This window comes from Idiotropiscis lumnitzeri, chromosome 14 (assembly GCF_059441095.1).
Source record: "Idiotropiscis lumnitzeri isolate Australia: NSW breed Sydney's pygmy pipehorse chromosome 14, RoL_Ilum_1.0, whole genome shotgun sequence".
In the NCBI taxonomy this organism is placed as follows: Eukaryota; Metazoa; Chordata; class Actinopteri; order Syngnathiformes; family Syngnathidae; genus Idiotropiscis; species Idiotropiscis lumnitzeri.
Window position 1 is genome coordinate 18,138,703 of NC_142404.1, and position 16,937 is coordinate 18,155,639.

The 16,937-nt window shown below is 42.4% G+C and overlaps 1 protein-coding gene across 2 annotated transcripts in view; it reads left to right on the forward strand.

Moving 5' to 3' along the window:
- The window catches only part of LOC148323843 (low-density lipoprotein receptor-related protein 1B-like), a 185,633-nt gene that overhangs the window by 63,836 nt on the left and 104,860 nt on the right, over positions 1-16,937 (forward strand). For both annotated transcript variants that reach the window (XM_088315974.1, XM_088315976.1), the window contains exons 4-7: positions 8,682-8,801; positions 10,082-10,210; positions 12,252-12,509; positions 14,472-14,634. In XM_088315974.1, coding sequence (XP_088172100.1) covers positions 8,682-8,801; positions 10,082-10,210; positions 12,252-12,509; positions 14,472-14,634 — 670 coding nt within the window. The remainder of the gene's footprint in view (positions 1-8,681; positions 8,802-10,081; positions 10,211-12,251; positions 12,510-14,471; positions 14,635-16,937) is intronic.

Below are 16,937 nucleotides of genomic sequence, written 5' to 3' on the forward strand. Positions count from 1 at the left end.
TATTTACTTCAAAATAAGTACCACCGAGGTGCATTCCACCCAGTGCAAGTGTGTTTTGGGCTTGAAATAATTTGACGTTAAGGCCACCTGGGACAGCGTGGTGCCAACCATCTGCTCCGGTTCACACGGGGACGGCGCGCATGTACAGTTCGCGCCGTCCCACGGACAGAGGCCGACACGTTTGCCCAATTGAGGTCACGAAGGAGAAGTTTTCGACAACCAGCTGAGTCTCGTACTAAACTCCAACACCGCCGCTGACGAGCCGCCCCCACTCCTCTCCTGCCCACCGCTTATGAATATACATGCGCACATCCCGAGGGGGACTTGAGTGAAGGTGCCCAGATGGAAAACCACCAAACTCTTTTTAATTCACCTTCAAGAAACGTGCTGAATCCAGTCACATGTCCGCGATGGCCACGCGAGGGCACGTGGCTCTTATTTGGACTTCAATCGGCACTCGTTGGCTTTGCGCTTCAAGTTCACGTTAAAAGAAGTCATTTTCACGATTGGTTTCTAAATACATGCGGTACGGTTTTGAAGAGAAGTGCTGAAAACGTGGGAGGACTGAGAAGAATTGAGCAGAATTTTTGGGGGCGTGGCTCAAACGAGGCCCAGTGACACACTTGGCATCTGCGTGATGAAGATTCACCATCAAAAATATTTCATGACTGTAAATTTTTTTAGATCATTTTGATGATGAGATGAATCATTTTGGTTTCACTTTCATGCACAGCGCAAGTGTGGTGCAAAATAACTAATTGTGAGCATTTTTTTTTTTTTTTAGAAATAGGTGTTTGCGCCGTTGTGGGTGTGAACACAGCTGACTTCCTTGTTTGTTTTGTTTTACAGATGGAATTTTATGAACACAGAGTTCATTACTCCAACGTGTAACTTTTACCACTTAATAATGTGTTTGTTGTCGATATTTTTTTCAAGTGCGTTATGCCGACATTATTTGCATAAGAATTTCTTTAAGTTTATAAATCCTTTATTTATCGTACGTTAACGTGAATGAACATTTGAATGTGTTCCTGCCGAATTCTGAGCAATATTTCTAAAAAAAGACATTTTCGCATTTACTGTAACGACGAAATTGCCAACGTTGCTCACGGCGTGACGCCATTAATATTGCCGCCTGCTGAACGGCACAGGAAATGACTCAGCTGGGCTGTAAGTAAGCTGATATTTTACTCATCATTTCTTTTGTGGCTCATTGCTATACATTATTTGGTTAAATATTGCTTTTCAAATCACACAAATCAAGCCTTTGATTAAATGCCGTTTTTTTTCTGCTTTTGGAAACGTGAGTCTGAGCTTTATTAAAGCTCCTGGTCCCTTTTATTACTTGCTGTCATTTGCTGTCTTCTAGTTTTATAAGATAAGGATAGGGAAGAGTTGGGAAGTCGACAAATGTTGGTTTGAAAGGTTAACATTCTAACCTGGCCTCGTTTAGCTGCATGATGTGCGCTTTGGTTTGTTTTTTTTTGTTTTTCTTTCTTAACAATCCTTCCCTTCATCTGCGTGATACCTTACAACATTTTGAAAAAACGCATTGAACCCTCCCGTTCTCCGACTTTGCAAAATTGGTTTGATTGAAACAACGTGAATGGAAGCCATGGTAAATCCAACGTCGTTTGTAACGCGTTGACTTTGTCACGCCTTTTTTTTCCTCCAGTGACATTTACACAATGCGCTAATTGAGACGTTGGTATTTTAAGCCTCAACTAATTTCGAAGCAAAAGACTTATCTCATCATTAGTAACATATTGAGCTTGGTCATGTGGCATTTGCGTCATTTAGCGGACCGCGGATGTGTGATATTGCTGTCTTAAGTCTTAATATATGACGATACAAAATGCGCCTTGAGATACGAGTGGCTTTTATTTTTATGTTTTTAAATCATTCAGTCAATTAGCCTTTTTTTATTATTATTATTATTATTTTTTTGCTTAAAGCAACATAAGCAGGCTAAAAATGAGCATAAATGGTGGCGGTGTTATAACACCTAAAGTGACAAACGAAGCGATCCAAGTGATATCGCACTACTCAAGCATACATTCTTTATCCTCTTATGACTCTTCTTTGTTGTGTCCGTGTGATTATTTTGAATTCAAAGAAAATCATGACGCACAAACTGATTCATTTGACTATTTTCCTTATAAAATATACAAAAAATGGTGTTTTGGTGATGTTGGAATGGATTCCTGATATTTTCATTTTTGATGGGAAAAGTTTATAAGTGTTTTGAGTCTCAAGCGTGCTCACGGGAAAAAAAGGAATTTCACGGCTGCACTCTACTGAAATCAGTTTCTTGGAATTCAGTTTCATCGTTAAGAATTTGTATTTTAATTTGTATCTTAATGGAAAAAAAAAATGATGAGCCACTTTGCTCTGATTTTCTGCATATCAGAATCAGAATCAGAAATCCCTTTATTGTCATTGTACTCAAGTGTGCAACGAGATTAGAGAGCTCCCCTCTCCAGTGCAATACAACAAAATAATACTGAATAGGATTTTCAATATTCGTTCATGCACTCATATTTTGCCTGTCCATTTCCCATTCCGCTCAAGCAACTCCAACTGCTCCAAGAATGTTAACTTCTTAACATGACTTACAATTCCCTTCTTGGACAAGTCTGAACACTTGTCTACTAAGCCCTGCCGCTGATCTTTGTGAGGAAATACTCCACATTAATATTTACTAAGTGTCAGAAAAAGGCAAGCCATAGTGTCCGCGACTTAAGTGGCAACAGCCTCAACATGTCATGACCGAGACTTAATGATGCATGGAAATGTGCGTGGGAGCAGACGGTGTCACAAATGTGCAATGGTATCACATAAACACAGCTTCAATATGAAATGAAATCAATGAATTAATATGCAGCGCTTGGAATATTAGCATAGTGACTGAAGCCGTATTATTATTGCTGACTGTTTCATGCAAATTCATTTAAATGCGCCCTTCCTTTTGGCAGCAAGTCTCCAATCGCTGATGGTTTTGGCGCATTCCACCCCCACAGGATTAAAAGCTACCCACACCTACCGTGAGAAACGTGCCAGGACAAGTGAACTCCTCACCGCCCACTGTGACCTCAATGACGAATATTCCGTAGAAACGCGGAGAATTCGGAAAGTGGGCCGTGCACGCACTGACCATTAGGCGGCCCGATTAATAATTTCAGTTGTCTAATGTGTATGATAGCAAATCCTTAAAGGGGAGGTCCACCCCAAAAGAATTCTGCAAAAATATGTTCTATGCAGCCCCACTAGTCAAAACAAAATATTCAGATTAATATTGTTGATGAAATGTGATTCAAGCGGTAAAATCCACCTGTTTTTGTGCCGCCATGAAAGTGACGACACAGTTGCTCAGGGTTCAGGTAACCACCAATCGAGGCTCACTTATTTTCTGACGCTGAGGCATGATTGGTCGTGAGCCCTGAGCAACTGTGTTGTCACTTTCTGTCGACAAAAGTGACAAAATGGCCGCCCCCTGAGATGGACAAAAACGGTTGGATTTTACTGCTTGACTCATATTCCACAAACGCAATATTAAGCAGAATGCTATGTTTAGACTAGTGATGGCAGATGGAACATTTTATTGAAAATTATTCCAAAAATATTTTCGGGTTGACTTCCCCTTTAAAGTTCCTGTAAATAATATAATTAAAAAAAAAAAACATGTCTTGTATTGACAGACTTTCCAAATTTCCAAAATGCACTCATGGCTGACAATGAGGCGCTCTAAAGCGGCCATGCCAGACCGAGGCCTCGGTCCGCATGCTGGATTTAAAAATAAATTTGAAAAAAAATCAGCAACGTCATCCTCGGCCTTCGCAAGCTCTCCTCAAATAAAGTTGATGGATGTGCTCATGTGCACGTCCATCAGTTTGATGCCTGGCAAGATGGACTTTTTTGCGATCAGGGATAATTGTATTCGCACAAATCAATCTGCCTCGCAAAGGGAAACGATCCGGCGCCTCGACGAACTCGAGTACACCGCATCCTAAGTTCTCAAATTCGTTTTGTTTCCGAGAGGCGATTTATCTCCCAATTAGTTCACATTGGGAATTATTTCAAGTCGACTTCATTTGTCCCTGGGCTCAAACATTCGGCATCCAACTATTTTGAAACGTGCTGCAGTAAAATTCCACTGGAAGTTTTTTTTTTTTTTTTGTCTTAACGTTCAATCCGGCGTATTTTCTCTCCGCCTTTAATAATGGATGCTAGTTCTGCTTTTACTATTCAGAAAGCTCTCAATGATACTTTTTTCAATGTTTCTCAGCTTGCTAATGTTTCAGGCACGCTTGTAGACGCAGATTGTCGGATATGAAAACTGTTGCGCCGATAATGGAATATTTACAGTAAGCAGTCTCTCTGCTGGTCATTTTTAGGTTTCTCACCCCCCCGCAAGAGCAGATCGACTTGGCATTTGCGAGTGTTTTATTCCATGCATCCGCCTCCAATATTGCTGCTTTTGAATGAACGTGTTTTTTTACACGGAGTGTCTTGTTATCCTGGTAAGCGCGGCGCGAGTCTCACGCCAAGCTCGGCTTGGCACTACAAACACGGGAAGACGGCGCCGATCAATATTTCATGCGTCTGGCTTTGTTCTCGCGCACTGTCAAGATATCGTCATCCATGTCAGCGCACCCCCTGATTTGAGGAAACAGTCTGGTGTCATGTCCTTCCTCTGGAGTGCTTGCAATTAAAAATGGATTGTTCGCTTGAAGATTTTGACACCCGCAAATATTTGAGGCCGTATCAGGAAGTGGCAGCGTACTCTCAAATCTCTTCGCCGAGTCTTCTTACGCACCGATTATATACCTGATGATTTTTTTTTAAAGATGTAAATTCTAAAACAGGTGTGGGCAAACTACGGCCCGGGGGCCACATGCGGCCCGTTAAACGTTTTAATCCGGCCCGCCGAATTTGAAAAAAAATTTAATGAATAAACCTTGTTAATCTTTTATTTTCTAAATACTGTGGTGTGTCAAAGACATTTTGTTGTAATGCTTCTCTTCACTTTGATTTAAAATTAAATGTTTTTTTTTTTAGGTGAGGTGACCAAAACACTCCATCTAATCAGAAAAATATTAGCCGTCTATTTCTGGGAATTTGAGATTTTTGGAACCCCTTGGGAACGTTCGACCCAATTCCATGCTGGTTGAAATCAATCTTGTCACTCCCGAGGACACCAACTCCAGCTTCCGACCAACAAAACGGGGAAATGTGCTAATTAATAGCCGGGGAAAGCCACTCTTCAGGAAGGTCCTTGAGCCGGCCGTGGGTGCATCTCATTCGGTGCCCTCGCGTCCCACTCAAGTCCCTCATCAATAATCCGGCGTGACTGTAAAAGGAGTTTTGGGAAAGTAGTTATTCCGTGACTCTAATTGAATGGAAGCCATAATTGGGCCAGATGGGGCCATCTGAGTGTTTTCTCCTGACGATGGCTCATGAACAGTGCCGCTCTTTGCGTTCACGCGAGGCCATCCGTTTGGACCAATGCTCGACTCTTATGTGATTTTTATTTATTTTTTAAAATTCTTTATTTTACCTGGTTCCTTGGAGCGAACGCATATTTTTGGACAATTATGGCTCCAAGTACAAAAATATGATGGCAAACTTGAACATGCTTTCCAGGATCTCCATTTTCAATATATGTAAATTCATAAAAGTGTGTACCTGAAAAGTCGACTGTAATGCATCAGGCAAATTGCCGCACAGCAAGTGGTTGGATTATTTTGGGAGATTTAATGTGTCCAGCGTCACACTTGCAAAATGTGGACTGCACACTGTGCCTCCTTCATATATATACATACATATACATATATATATATATATATATATATATATATATATTTTTTTTTTAATTTATTTATTATTTTCATTTATTATTTTTTTTATTTATTTTTTAAATTTGATTACAATACAATGTTTTTGGTTGCTTGACTCATCAGGTCTCATTCAGTTTCTGTATCGCAAGTTTTAATACAAGGAAACCGTACTCAAATGTTTTCTTTTTTTTTTTTTTTAATTTTAAGATAAAATATTGTTATTAACTCAATATTGTTTCCATTCATGCATTTCTTTCGTTTTGTACCCCCCCTGCCGAAAAAAAAAAAATCATGTGAGTAATCGTGAGTAATCAATTATGACTAAAATAATCGCGATGAATATTTTTTTTCCTGATCGGGCAGCCCGACCTGCCTGAACTCGGGCGCGAGTCTCAACGTTTCTTTTGTCCCTCGGTGTCGAAAGTGAAAACGATGCGTGTTCCACTTTTTGGCCATCAGCTGCGATTGGCTCCAGCTTCCATTGTGACCCCGAGCAGGATATGGCGCGCAGGAACAGGATGGATGAATTTGCAGAGTTTGTTTCATGGCAAAGCCACCTTCCCTGTTTTTGGATCAGCGACGATGGGATTGCTCCCGTGTCAGATGTGGCGGAGTGAGACTGCCGTCTTTTTTTTGCCGTCTTTTTCCATATAAAACAAATCAGTCACAAGAAAAGCCGTCAGGTCATCAATCAACAGAAGAGGAGAACGTAAAAGGTAGCGGCAGTCCCGTTCCGAATGGGAAACTTCCTGAACCTGGAAGGCGTCAGCATCAGTTCCACCTGCTTGCTGAAAATTTTTGGCAGCCTGCGCCATCGAGAATCTCGCTCACTTTTCATTTCAAGCTGCAAATCATTTGGGTTGTCTTAATTGTCCTGAAAAAGGTCGTAAAGGTGGCAGATGCTCTCAATGGAAAAGCGGGCTCGGGCTACATTGTGATCTCGGAGGAATCCGAAGAAAAATGCCTGCTGAGTGTCTTGCCATTTCTCGGAAATATGAAAGAACAAACTTTTGCTTTAAACTAACAAAGTTGAAGGTAAAGGTCGTTCAGGGTCGCCAATGTTTGCCAATTTCCGGCATTTTGCCCCCAAATGAACGTTCATCTTATTAGCCGTCAAATCTGCTTTGAGACTTTTAAGCAAATTAAACATCACCTCAGTGTCCATTTCGAACCTCTTAGCGGCTCGGCTACGCTTACTCGGACTCTGCTAGCGACTAACGTCTCTTATCTTTGAGCTTTACACATCTTTTTTTGAAGCCATATGAATGAAAATCCTTCACGATGGACATGCAGAGAAACGGACAAACATCCCACCTTCTTACTTAACACTTAACGCTTTTACTGCCATTGACGGCTAAAGACGTCAAAGATCTTTTTTATTTTTTTTTTTTATTTTTTTTTTTTTACTCGCCTGGTCGTGAATAAGTGAACGATCTTTGCTGTGGTTTCCTTTTGACATTCTTTGTTGGCTCTCACCCACGGCTCAAATTCCAAACAATCCGAGAGTCAACGTTGACTTTAATCGGCAACGATGTCCCGGTGCATTAAAAAGTACTTTTTAATTAGTCAACTGAACATGTCTGGCATCGGTCCTGATGTTTATTTATGAGCTGTCCGGGGTGAGCACTAGACTGGAGTACATAAAAACACGCTGACTAAGATTGTCAGGACAGCGGGAGATCGGCGGCTGCCCACAAATCATCGCGTGACCTTCGCTGCGCGGCAGCACGCCGCAAAGTCTTTCCGTTCCGCGATAACAAAAAAAAAAAAAATAGCGTGAAAGTTACTTTTCTAAGTTTCTCCGCAGAGGTCCGAAACTTTCAACTTTGAAATTGTATACGTTAAGGTTTGCCAGAGTTTCCATGGCAACCATCAGCTTTTTTTTTTTTTTTCAGGGAATCAAAGATAATTTGGAGCTGTCATGATGAGTTAGTGTTGCTTTACAATGATGAAAAATGTCGCCGTTCATTCAGAAGAGGCTAAGGAATGCTTTCAGTGTCATTCTTTGCCATTCTCCGACTCAAAAGAATTATATTTCAGGAGACATCCTGCTCGGCGCAGCATATAAATGTCTGAAATTCTTAACAAAAGGACAAAAAAAAAAAAAAAAAAAAAACCTCAGACAATGACTGTAAGCTTTTATGTTGCCTGCGACTTGACATTAATGAATGCTCAGCAACGTCTTATCAGTCTTTGGACCAATCAAAGCTTTGTTTTAAGGGTTGAGCCGACATCAGTGCCGTTTATTCCCGATGCCGGTGTTAGTTATATTTCCTTCCTGTCAAACATCGCACCGCTGATCTTAGCCTGGAAACCAAAAAAAAAAAAAATTACAGGAGCTATCTTGGCATTTCCTGAGGGAGTCACAAGTTGATGTGGCAAATTATTGTCGTTCACATTGTCATGCTGACGACGAGCTGCAATCTGCGAGCTCAATAAGAAGGTCACAGTTGGCGTGACCGCAGCAAGGACAGTAGCACGAAATTAACATTCATCATTAAAAACATGCAGTCCGCATCAAAAGAGGTTTACGCTATTTTTAATTAATTTTTTTGGGGGCCAGCAACTCAGACTGAACGATTTTAGGGTCATTTTCACAGAAATAAAAAAATTTAAAAAAAAAATCACCAAATTTAACCAATTTGCCTCAATTCAAATTTTGTTGATTTTTTTTTTTTTTTTTTGGGAATCAACGTGGACAATTTTTCTGTCAGGCTAGCCATAAATAGTAAAAAAAAAAAAAAAAAAAAGCCCAAAGTCCAAACAACAAATGTAAAAGCCGTTTCAACAGCAACGGGAGTATCGAGAAAAAAAGTCAACTTCCTCCATTGTGTCCCCATGCAGAGCTTCTGTCCGCCTGCCACGAGCTGCGCTGTCGCTACGGCTGCGTCATGACAAGGAACGGCACCTTCTGTTTCTGCGCCGACGGCTTTGAGGTCGGCGAGGACGGCACGAGCTGCCGAGGTACCAATCTCAAATGCCGCCGCCCACTTCCTCTCTCCTTGCCCACGCCTGTCTCCCCTTTTGCCCTCCATCAGACTTCCCCTTGAGGTGAAATAGCGGGAGGCGGAAGGTATGCGAGACCATCTGTCCATAGGCAGCGGCCCGGCCGCCGTTCTCCGCGTCACCGACCGCGTCACCGGCGCACAACAGACGGCGCACGATTTTGCCGCGGCTTTGTTTGCTCATCAGAATGCAGCGCGAGCCAGGTTTCTGCCAAAGGAGATATCATTCCGATGCCAAAAGGCGCCTCCGGAGTTGCTTCTGGTTTGCGCGTACTTCTTGGAAAAACAATGCAACACACCTCAACGGCAGGGCTGAAGCCGCGTTCCGTTGTGCAGGACAACCGCCACCGAGATTTTCCACGTTCTCAAAATACCATGTTTCCAATTAAAAAAATATAGAAGTCGTTACGTATATTGCTTTGTCCGAGAAACTCAGCGTGTCGGGATCACTGCCGGTTTGAGTCAGTCTTGTTCGAAACAGCACGGACAACAATTTGTTTTTCTTTCCCCCTCCGACGTGGTGTCAGAACCGTACCTGAACTGGGACGACTGACCGTTGCTTTGAAGCCCCGACCGCACGGAAATGATTCTGATCTTTGTTTTGAAAAAGGTTCCCAACGTGGTACGCAGGGTTATTAGAGTTCGGGAATTTTAATTAGAATTAGTTTTCATTTCACTTTGACTTTTGTTTTTTTAAATTTTGTAAGTTTTAATTCGTATTCAGGGTGGGTTTGTTAGTTTTTATTAGTTTTAGTTTTTTCAAAAGATAAACATGCGAAGCAAGCATTAAAGGAGACATTTGCGTCGACCGACGATGAGCGTCAACTTCAGTTTTGGGACGGAAGCTCGCATCCAACGTGAAGAATATATCACATGGGGATCCGCCAGATTATATTGGTTTCAAAAACATTTTGAGTTCCGGACAATGAAATGCCTTTGCGGCCTCACCGAAACGCGTTTCTATGCGACAATGATGTGGCCTGACACCTGAGCGAGAGATTCAGACGGGAGTTATCTGACCTTTCAAGAGGCGTAAATGTCCTCAGAGAAAGTCACAGAAGCGTCTGCATGATCACTCCATCATGGCGCCGTCCCAAACAAGCCTCCTTGGCCATCCAAGCGTTTGCCCAAGGTGCTCAAGTGAGGCCCGATGAAGTAGGCGTTATGAATTTGGGTCATCTTAGAGCACGCTTAATTTGTTACCGCTGACTCGCTCCTTTTTTTTTTTTTGCCCTTCAGACCATGATGAATGTGCCCAGTACGGCTCATGCAGCCAAACGTGCACCAACACCTACGGCTCGTATAATTGCACTTGCGCCCAAGGATACGTCCTGCAGCCCGACAAGACGTCGTGCAAAGCCAAACAAGGTGAGTTTTTTTTGGAACGTCGGGAAAACGGGCAGCGTCGTCATGGAGCGTACGTTTGTTTGCTCTCGTAGAATGAACGGCCTATGCGGCGTTATCGCATCTCGGCCGCTCCTCGGGTGGCTGGAGCGAGATGAATGCGGTTTGCCGCCGACGACATCTATCACCCGCGTGGGAATTGCGAGATGCGGTCGGGCCAGGATAATGAAAAAAATGAATGAGCACAAGGGAAGTGGGAGCGGTCGACAAGAGTTGAATGGCGAGACAATGATTGATGGAGTAGTTAATATACACAAATGAATTCAAAGGCCCAGTTAGAAATAATGCAACCAAAATAAATGTGGGTGAGAATCAATTAGTTAATTTTTTATTTTTTTTTAACTAATTAATCGGGTGACACGGTGAGGGACTGGTGAGCACGATGGCCTCACAGTGCAGAGGTCGTGGCTTCGATTTCGGCTCCGGCATGTTTGCATGTTCTCCCGGTGCCTGCGTGGGTTTTCTCCGGGTACTCGCAATTTCCTCCCACATATTAGGTTTAGGAGTGCGGTGCTTGTGGGCACAACTAAATGGACTGGATAAGTTTGGCGAAATGTGCCATCAACGTGCCATGCATGTTTTTGGGAATGTGGGAGCAAACCGGAGTACCCAGAGAAATCCCACGGGGAGAACATGCAAAGTCCACACAAAATGGCCAGAGCCACAATCGAAGCCACGACCTCTGTACTGCGAGGCCATCATGCTAACCGGTCATCCGCCGTGCCACTCTGGATGGAACTAATTAATCGCCAAATTTTCCTGTAATTAATCGCGATGAATCCAATTTTTTTTAGTGTAGCTTTGAAGAGATTTTTACTTGAGTAATATCTTGGAATGAATGTAAAATCAGTGAATTCAATCTAATCAGACTTTTTTTTTTTTTTTTTAGAAACATTTCTCCGAGCTAATATAATGTTGTACTTGAATTTGGCGTTGCAAAATATGCAAATTATTTTTAAAGCAAATTTAAAAAAATTCTCCAGAGTGAACGCTTTAACTTTGACAGCCCTAAAAACAAAAAAAAAAAACAACACACAATCATATATGTGTGCAGCCTGGATTGTTGTTCTTGCCGTCTCAATGGCATACGTGTTGAAAATAGCTGGAGGCACGGCGCACGTAGCAGGGGACAACGCCACCGCTGCTGCTTTTAATCAACATGACTGCTGTCCTAGCAGGAATAAACGGAATATGATTAGCCATAAACTGGAGGCAACCCAAAGCCGGCCGGGCGCCATCCACGGATGCCCGCTTGACGAGAACTATGGCTTTACCATTACTTGCCGCAGCTCATGAATATCAATTTTCGGATACAGTTCTCCGGGGCCAGTAGATGAGAAGCAGCGGGGTATTAAAAAAAAAAACACCTCCATGTCAGATGGAAGGTACAACTCCAACGTGCAATTTACGAATTAATCTTGATCTAATCTTCTTTCATTTGCTTCAGAGCGAATTGAAATATTTCATCTGCAACACGCAGCTCTGAAAGCAGCGCGATTGGTTCATATTTCTGCTTTGAGCGATATAACGACGCTCGTCTTGCCTCCAAATTATGAAAACGTAAGCGAGGGGTAATTGCATGCTTCTGACAAATGCATTTATTGACATTTTTTTTTTTTCCCCTCCCAGTCGCAAACAGCACGACGCTCGAAATAAGATGTGCAGCGGGTTGTTCAATATTTTGGTCATGACTTAACTAGACTGAATCTGCTCTTATAGATCGAGATAATTATTGCGGACGAACAAATGGGATTTTGTTTCATCTCAATTTGGAGCCAGACAATTAATCCTCTTGACGCAACCTTTGAGAGCGAGCGTCTTTTCCTCCTCTACCAACAAAGATTGATGAATAATGTCACTTGATTAGCCATCGCCATTGTTGCAGTTCATTTGATTTTTTTTAGGAGTCGGACGACGTTATGCAACTCCGTTTGCTTTGTTTTTGCCCCCTTCGTTGACGTCTCAACAGAAGAGAGCTAATCAATTCTTTGTATCTGTGCACAAGATCCGGGCGACAGGCTTCCGCTGCTCCTCATGGGCGGATCCGATCGGATTGTCATCAGCCATCTAAATGGAACGGGCTTTCTGCCGCTGAGGTCTCTAAGTGGAAATGAAAGTCTGGCCATGGATTTCCAGCACAATCAGGACAAGGTTTGCTGGGTTCTGTCCAAAGGCTCCTCTGGGCAACTTCGCTGCGCTGAAATGAGGAATCTACGCAGACTCACGCGGGAAAAGGAAATAACCACGCAAAAACACTTGCATAGTAGGTTATTTCAAAAATTATTTACGTACTTTCCTGTTACCATCACAACTACACAGTCAAGGCAAGAAATTATGATCATATTCTTCACATTGATGTCATATTATATCCTAGTGTTGTATTTTTAGGTGAGAGTTTTTATCCAATCAGAATTCAGCTAGCTCGTGTTGCCAGGCAGATTTCATAATACAAGTAGCACGTATTATTCGTCCGAGGCCTTCAGATACGATCGTTCGGGCATTTGTTCTGTCCTCAACGGGGATTTTACAGGTGCGAGAAAGTTGCCAATCAGATCACGAGTTGGTGACAGTGAGACTTTTCGCTGACAGGTCAGGTCAGGTCGCTGAAGGTGATGAACGCGTCTTGTGATTGGATACTCACTCGTGAGGGGGGGGGGCAACACACCCGGAAGTCGTAACCGGCCGGCGACCATTCGAAAATGTTAAATATATTCTTGCTTTTTTTAAACCACAATGGCCGAAGGAGGGAAAAGTGCGGATTTAATTGCAGATGCACTTGCGACGCCATTTTCAAGTCGGACTTTTCAAGAGAAGCCAGCTAAGCGATCGCAATTCCACTTGTGGATTCTTACGACCACCGCTGATGAAAACATTGATCAAGTCGACCGGAGGGCTTCCCCCTCGGAAATTCGGCATATGCAAAAGCTTGATTTCGAGGACGCTTCGGAGAGCGATAAGAGCGTTAGCCGTACGACCAATCCTAATCTCCTACTTGAAGCGTTTGAAAGGACCTGAAGCGAGGCAATTTTGCAACGGGGCTCTGATGCCAACTGGCGAGCCTCGGGCAAAGAACGATATGCCTACAAAAAAAAAAAATAAGGCGCCAAAGTTCAAACGGGCGAAGGCCGAGGGCTTCACGTCGGTCCAAATGATACCCGGAACGAAATAAAAATGAGGAAATGTGTTGAATTAACATCCAATGAAATGTTTTCCAAACGGCACGTTGACGAGGTCACCGCGAGTAGACCGTTCCGCGAGAACTTGTTTGAATGATTAGCAAGCATTATCTTGTTTATTGATGACAAATGGAGCAGAAACAGAAATTTATATTTTTACAGCCATATTTTACTTTCACGAATCTGCTTTGAGTGTGCATGAGAATGATTAACACGTCTTTGAGAGTGCCTTCCATCTCTTATTGGTTGTTTTCTCTCTCCGGCATGGTAGGTTTCCTTAAAAAAAATCTAATTGTAGGCAAGATCATTTTGATAATTTTTTACACTTTTTTTTTCTTCCTTTTAATGCTGATCAATAACAAACTTTAAATCTGAGACTGCTTTATGTGTCCCTCAATGTATTTTCAACGCTGATTTAAAAGATATCTTTACTTTCTTTTCTCAGATATCAAGTTTTTTTTTTTCCTTTCTTTTCTTTTATTTTTATGTTTGACCTAGAAAAGATACCAATTTTCCTGTGAGTTGTTATTTTTAGCGAAAACATTTCGGAAAAAAAAGTCCTTCCGTTGTTAAAACTCTCCCTTTATTTGAGAATGAAAAATTTTAATTTTTATTTTTAATATTATTTGTAATAATTTTTCATATATTTTTTATATTATTTAAAAAAAAAAATATTATTATTATTCTTATTGTGATGAAAAATAACTAAAAGTTTCCATGCATCTGAGATAAAAAAAAATGCCTTAACCATTTGTTGACCCGAGTACCTTGCATGTGTGACCCCCCCCCCCGCATGAACACCATCGCCATTTATCGTCATGATCTGATTTCCCCGATTGCACTTTGATAAGACCCTATGACAAAACCAGTGGCCTTCATGGGAACGTAATCTTGAGGCGCTTCCACATCCTGATATTGCCTTTCAAGACAATCTTCTCCCCGAGGAAAGATTTCCGTCGCACCAGCAGCACCGAACGTCGGCGATGCAGCCATCCGCAGCACTCAGCAACTCTTGTTGTTTTATTACAGCTGTTCTCTTCTCCTTACAGATGCTGAGCACATGGCCATCGACTGGCTGACGGGCAACTTCTATTTTGTTGACCGGGTCACCGACAAAATATTTGCCTGTGACCAGACCGGCGCCACTTGCGTGACTCTCCTGCAGCTCGACTTGCTGAATCCGAAAGGAATAGCTTTGGATCCTCTCACGGGGTGAGTGTTCCGCCGCCATCGCCGCCGCCGCCGCCGCCACCTCTGTAATAAGACGGCTCAAAAAGCACCACAAACCCATTCATCATCTCACATCGGGGGGTTTTGTTTTTTTTGGGTTTTTTTGTGAAGAAAAGGAAATTGTAGCAGAAGAAAGTAATTACGATGCGTAATGAAGTGCTCGTCTGGAAGAATGTGAATGAGTTCCTGTCAGGTTCGCCAATTTGACATATAGTGTTCGTGAGCTAAAAGGAGAGACAAACAGCTCTTTTGGAGACGGAAAGGTTAACCAAAGTTTATTTGACAACTTTATCTCCCCTCCCGTTCCTCGATGCTTTTCACACATTCCCTTTTATAACATCGGGGAATCAGATTACACTCAAGGGTGGTACAGTTCGTCTTCTCAAAAGCTGGTTTGGTCCGGTTCATCATTGGTGTGTCGTCGTGGGTCGCAGCTGACTTTGACGTCAGCATCTCTTATCAGGACCTAGCACGATGTTGCTTGCTTCAGACTCACTTCTGAAGAAGTGCCACCGCCCTTCTTTTCAACATGATATGTGCACCATGTATTGAAATAAAGTTGCGTCATGGCAAATGTATAATAACCTCCAAATATTATTCTAACAGTTCCGATGAAGGCTTGTGAATGAATCTGCGTCCTGGTGATGCATTTTTGCCGTCTTGGCATACATTCGCAGTCACACTTGTCACCTTGCATCTTTCGGGAGGAAATTCAGCGAGCAGCGTTTTCAGTTTGACGGCGGAGGGAGGGGACGGGGGGCGAGGTGGGGGTGGTGCAAGGATGATTTATTGATTTATTTTTGTCAGTCACATGAATGGGAATTTGAGAAAGTTACATTTTAAACCAGCAGCCAAATTGCTAACTTATACAAAATTGAGGCAGAATCTTCTCACTGCTGACTCATAATCCGACGAGTTGATGGGCCTTTTTGTTTTCAGGACAACTCAAACTCTAAAATTCAACTCTGTAACCACGCTTGACCCACCTTTGAATTTCGATTTGAATTTTTGTCAGTGGCGTTCGTACGTGGTGCTCGCCATTCACGCCATTCCGCTGCCATTCATTATAAACTGGCAATAAATGATGCACTCGGGTCGAGTGTCATGTGACTTTACAGACGATTCAAAAGCGACGCTGATGTCAAATGCTCACCGGTTGAAAAAACAAACTTGACATTTGCCCGGAAACAATTGCTTTCCATTTGACGGAAATAAACGTCAATGGCAATGAATGAATCTACGTAGTCTTTCAGTAATCGCAATCCCTCGTATTTAAATACAACTGACATACTCGGTTGGGTAAATCGGTTGCTCACGTTGTCGAGTGAAGTCCGTCTACCGGAAGAAATGATAAAAAACGATAATCCCAATCCTAAAATGGTTTATTAGCCTTAAGGTGAATGTTTTTGGAGTTCCGATGTCTTTGTTTGAAGAGCTGCCACTTTTTTTGTGGTTTGTGGGCTGCTGATCTTTTCTTTGTCAGTTGGCCCCCCTCGGAATTGAGTTTGTTCACCGTGGGCTTTTGCTACAGCGGCCATCTTTGAACGTGACATGATTGGGGATTGATCCACGTCAAGTCTGCCGGCTGCCACGGAAACGGCAACCTCATTCTTTCAGTCAGCTCTCGCTCGTTATCCGGGGTGAATGTCGGCCCGTATATCATCCGCTAAATTGGGACTTGCACCCTTGCATGTTTTGACCGTGTCCTTGTTTCTATCGGTAGAAAAAAACTTGTCTCGAGTCAAATAAATAAAGCTTGAACTTTGACAGGATGGACACGGCAAGCAAATCTTGAAGGGGGTCCTTCAATTTTAACACATTTGGTCAGCAAACGTGTCAAAAAAATTTATGATGGAGGAGGATGCATTTCTGTTACGTTGATACAACTGGAGAACAAAAAAAAAAACTCAATTACCGCCTCAGGTATGTTGCTTTTGCCACATACTGTTACGACTCATTACTGCAATGCCCTCATGTTGATTTGGAAAAGGAGCGACGGCACTCCTTATACTTTCTCGCTGGTTTGCGTCTCGTCAGAGAGATTTTGTCAACAAATTGGCGCGCTCTGGTGCAAGGTGGGTGACATTTTGAACATTGATGTTAAGTTCAATTCAAGCATGTATCTGGCATTTGCCAAATATGCCAAAGGATTTATACATAACTCCATTAAAAAAAAAAAAAAAAAAGAAAAAACTAACACTAAAACTAATAAAAATAATAATAAAAAAATCAGGAAAGCATTCGCGAAAATAATTTTCCGGGCTATAAGGCGCACATGTATATAA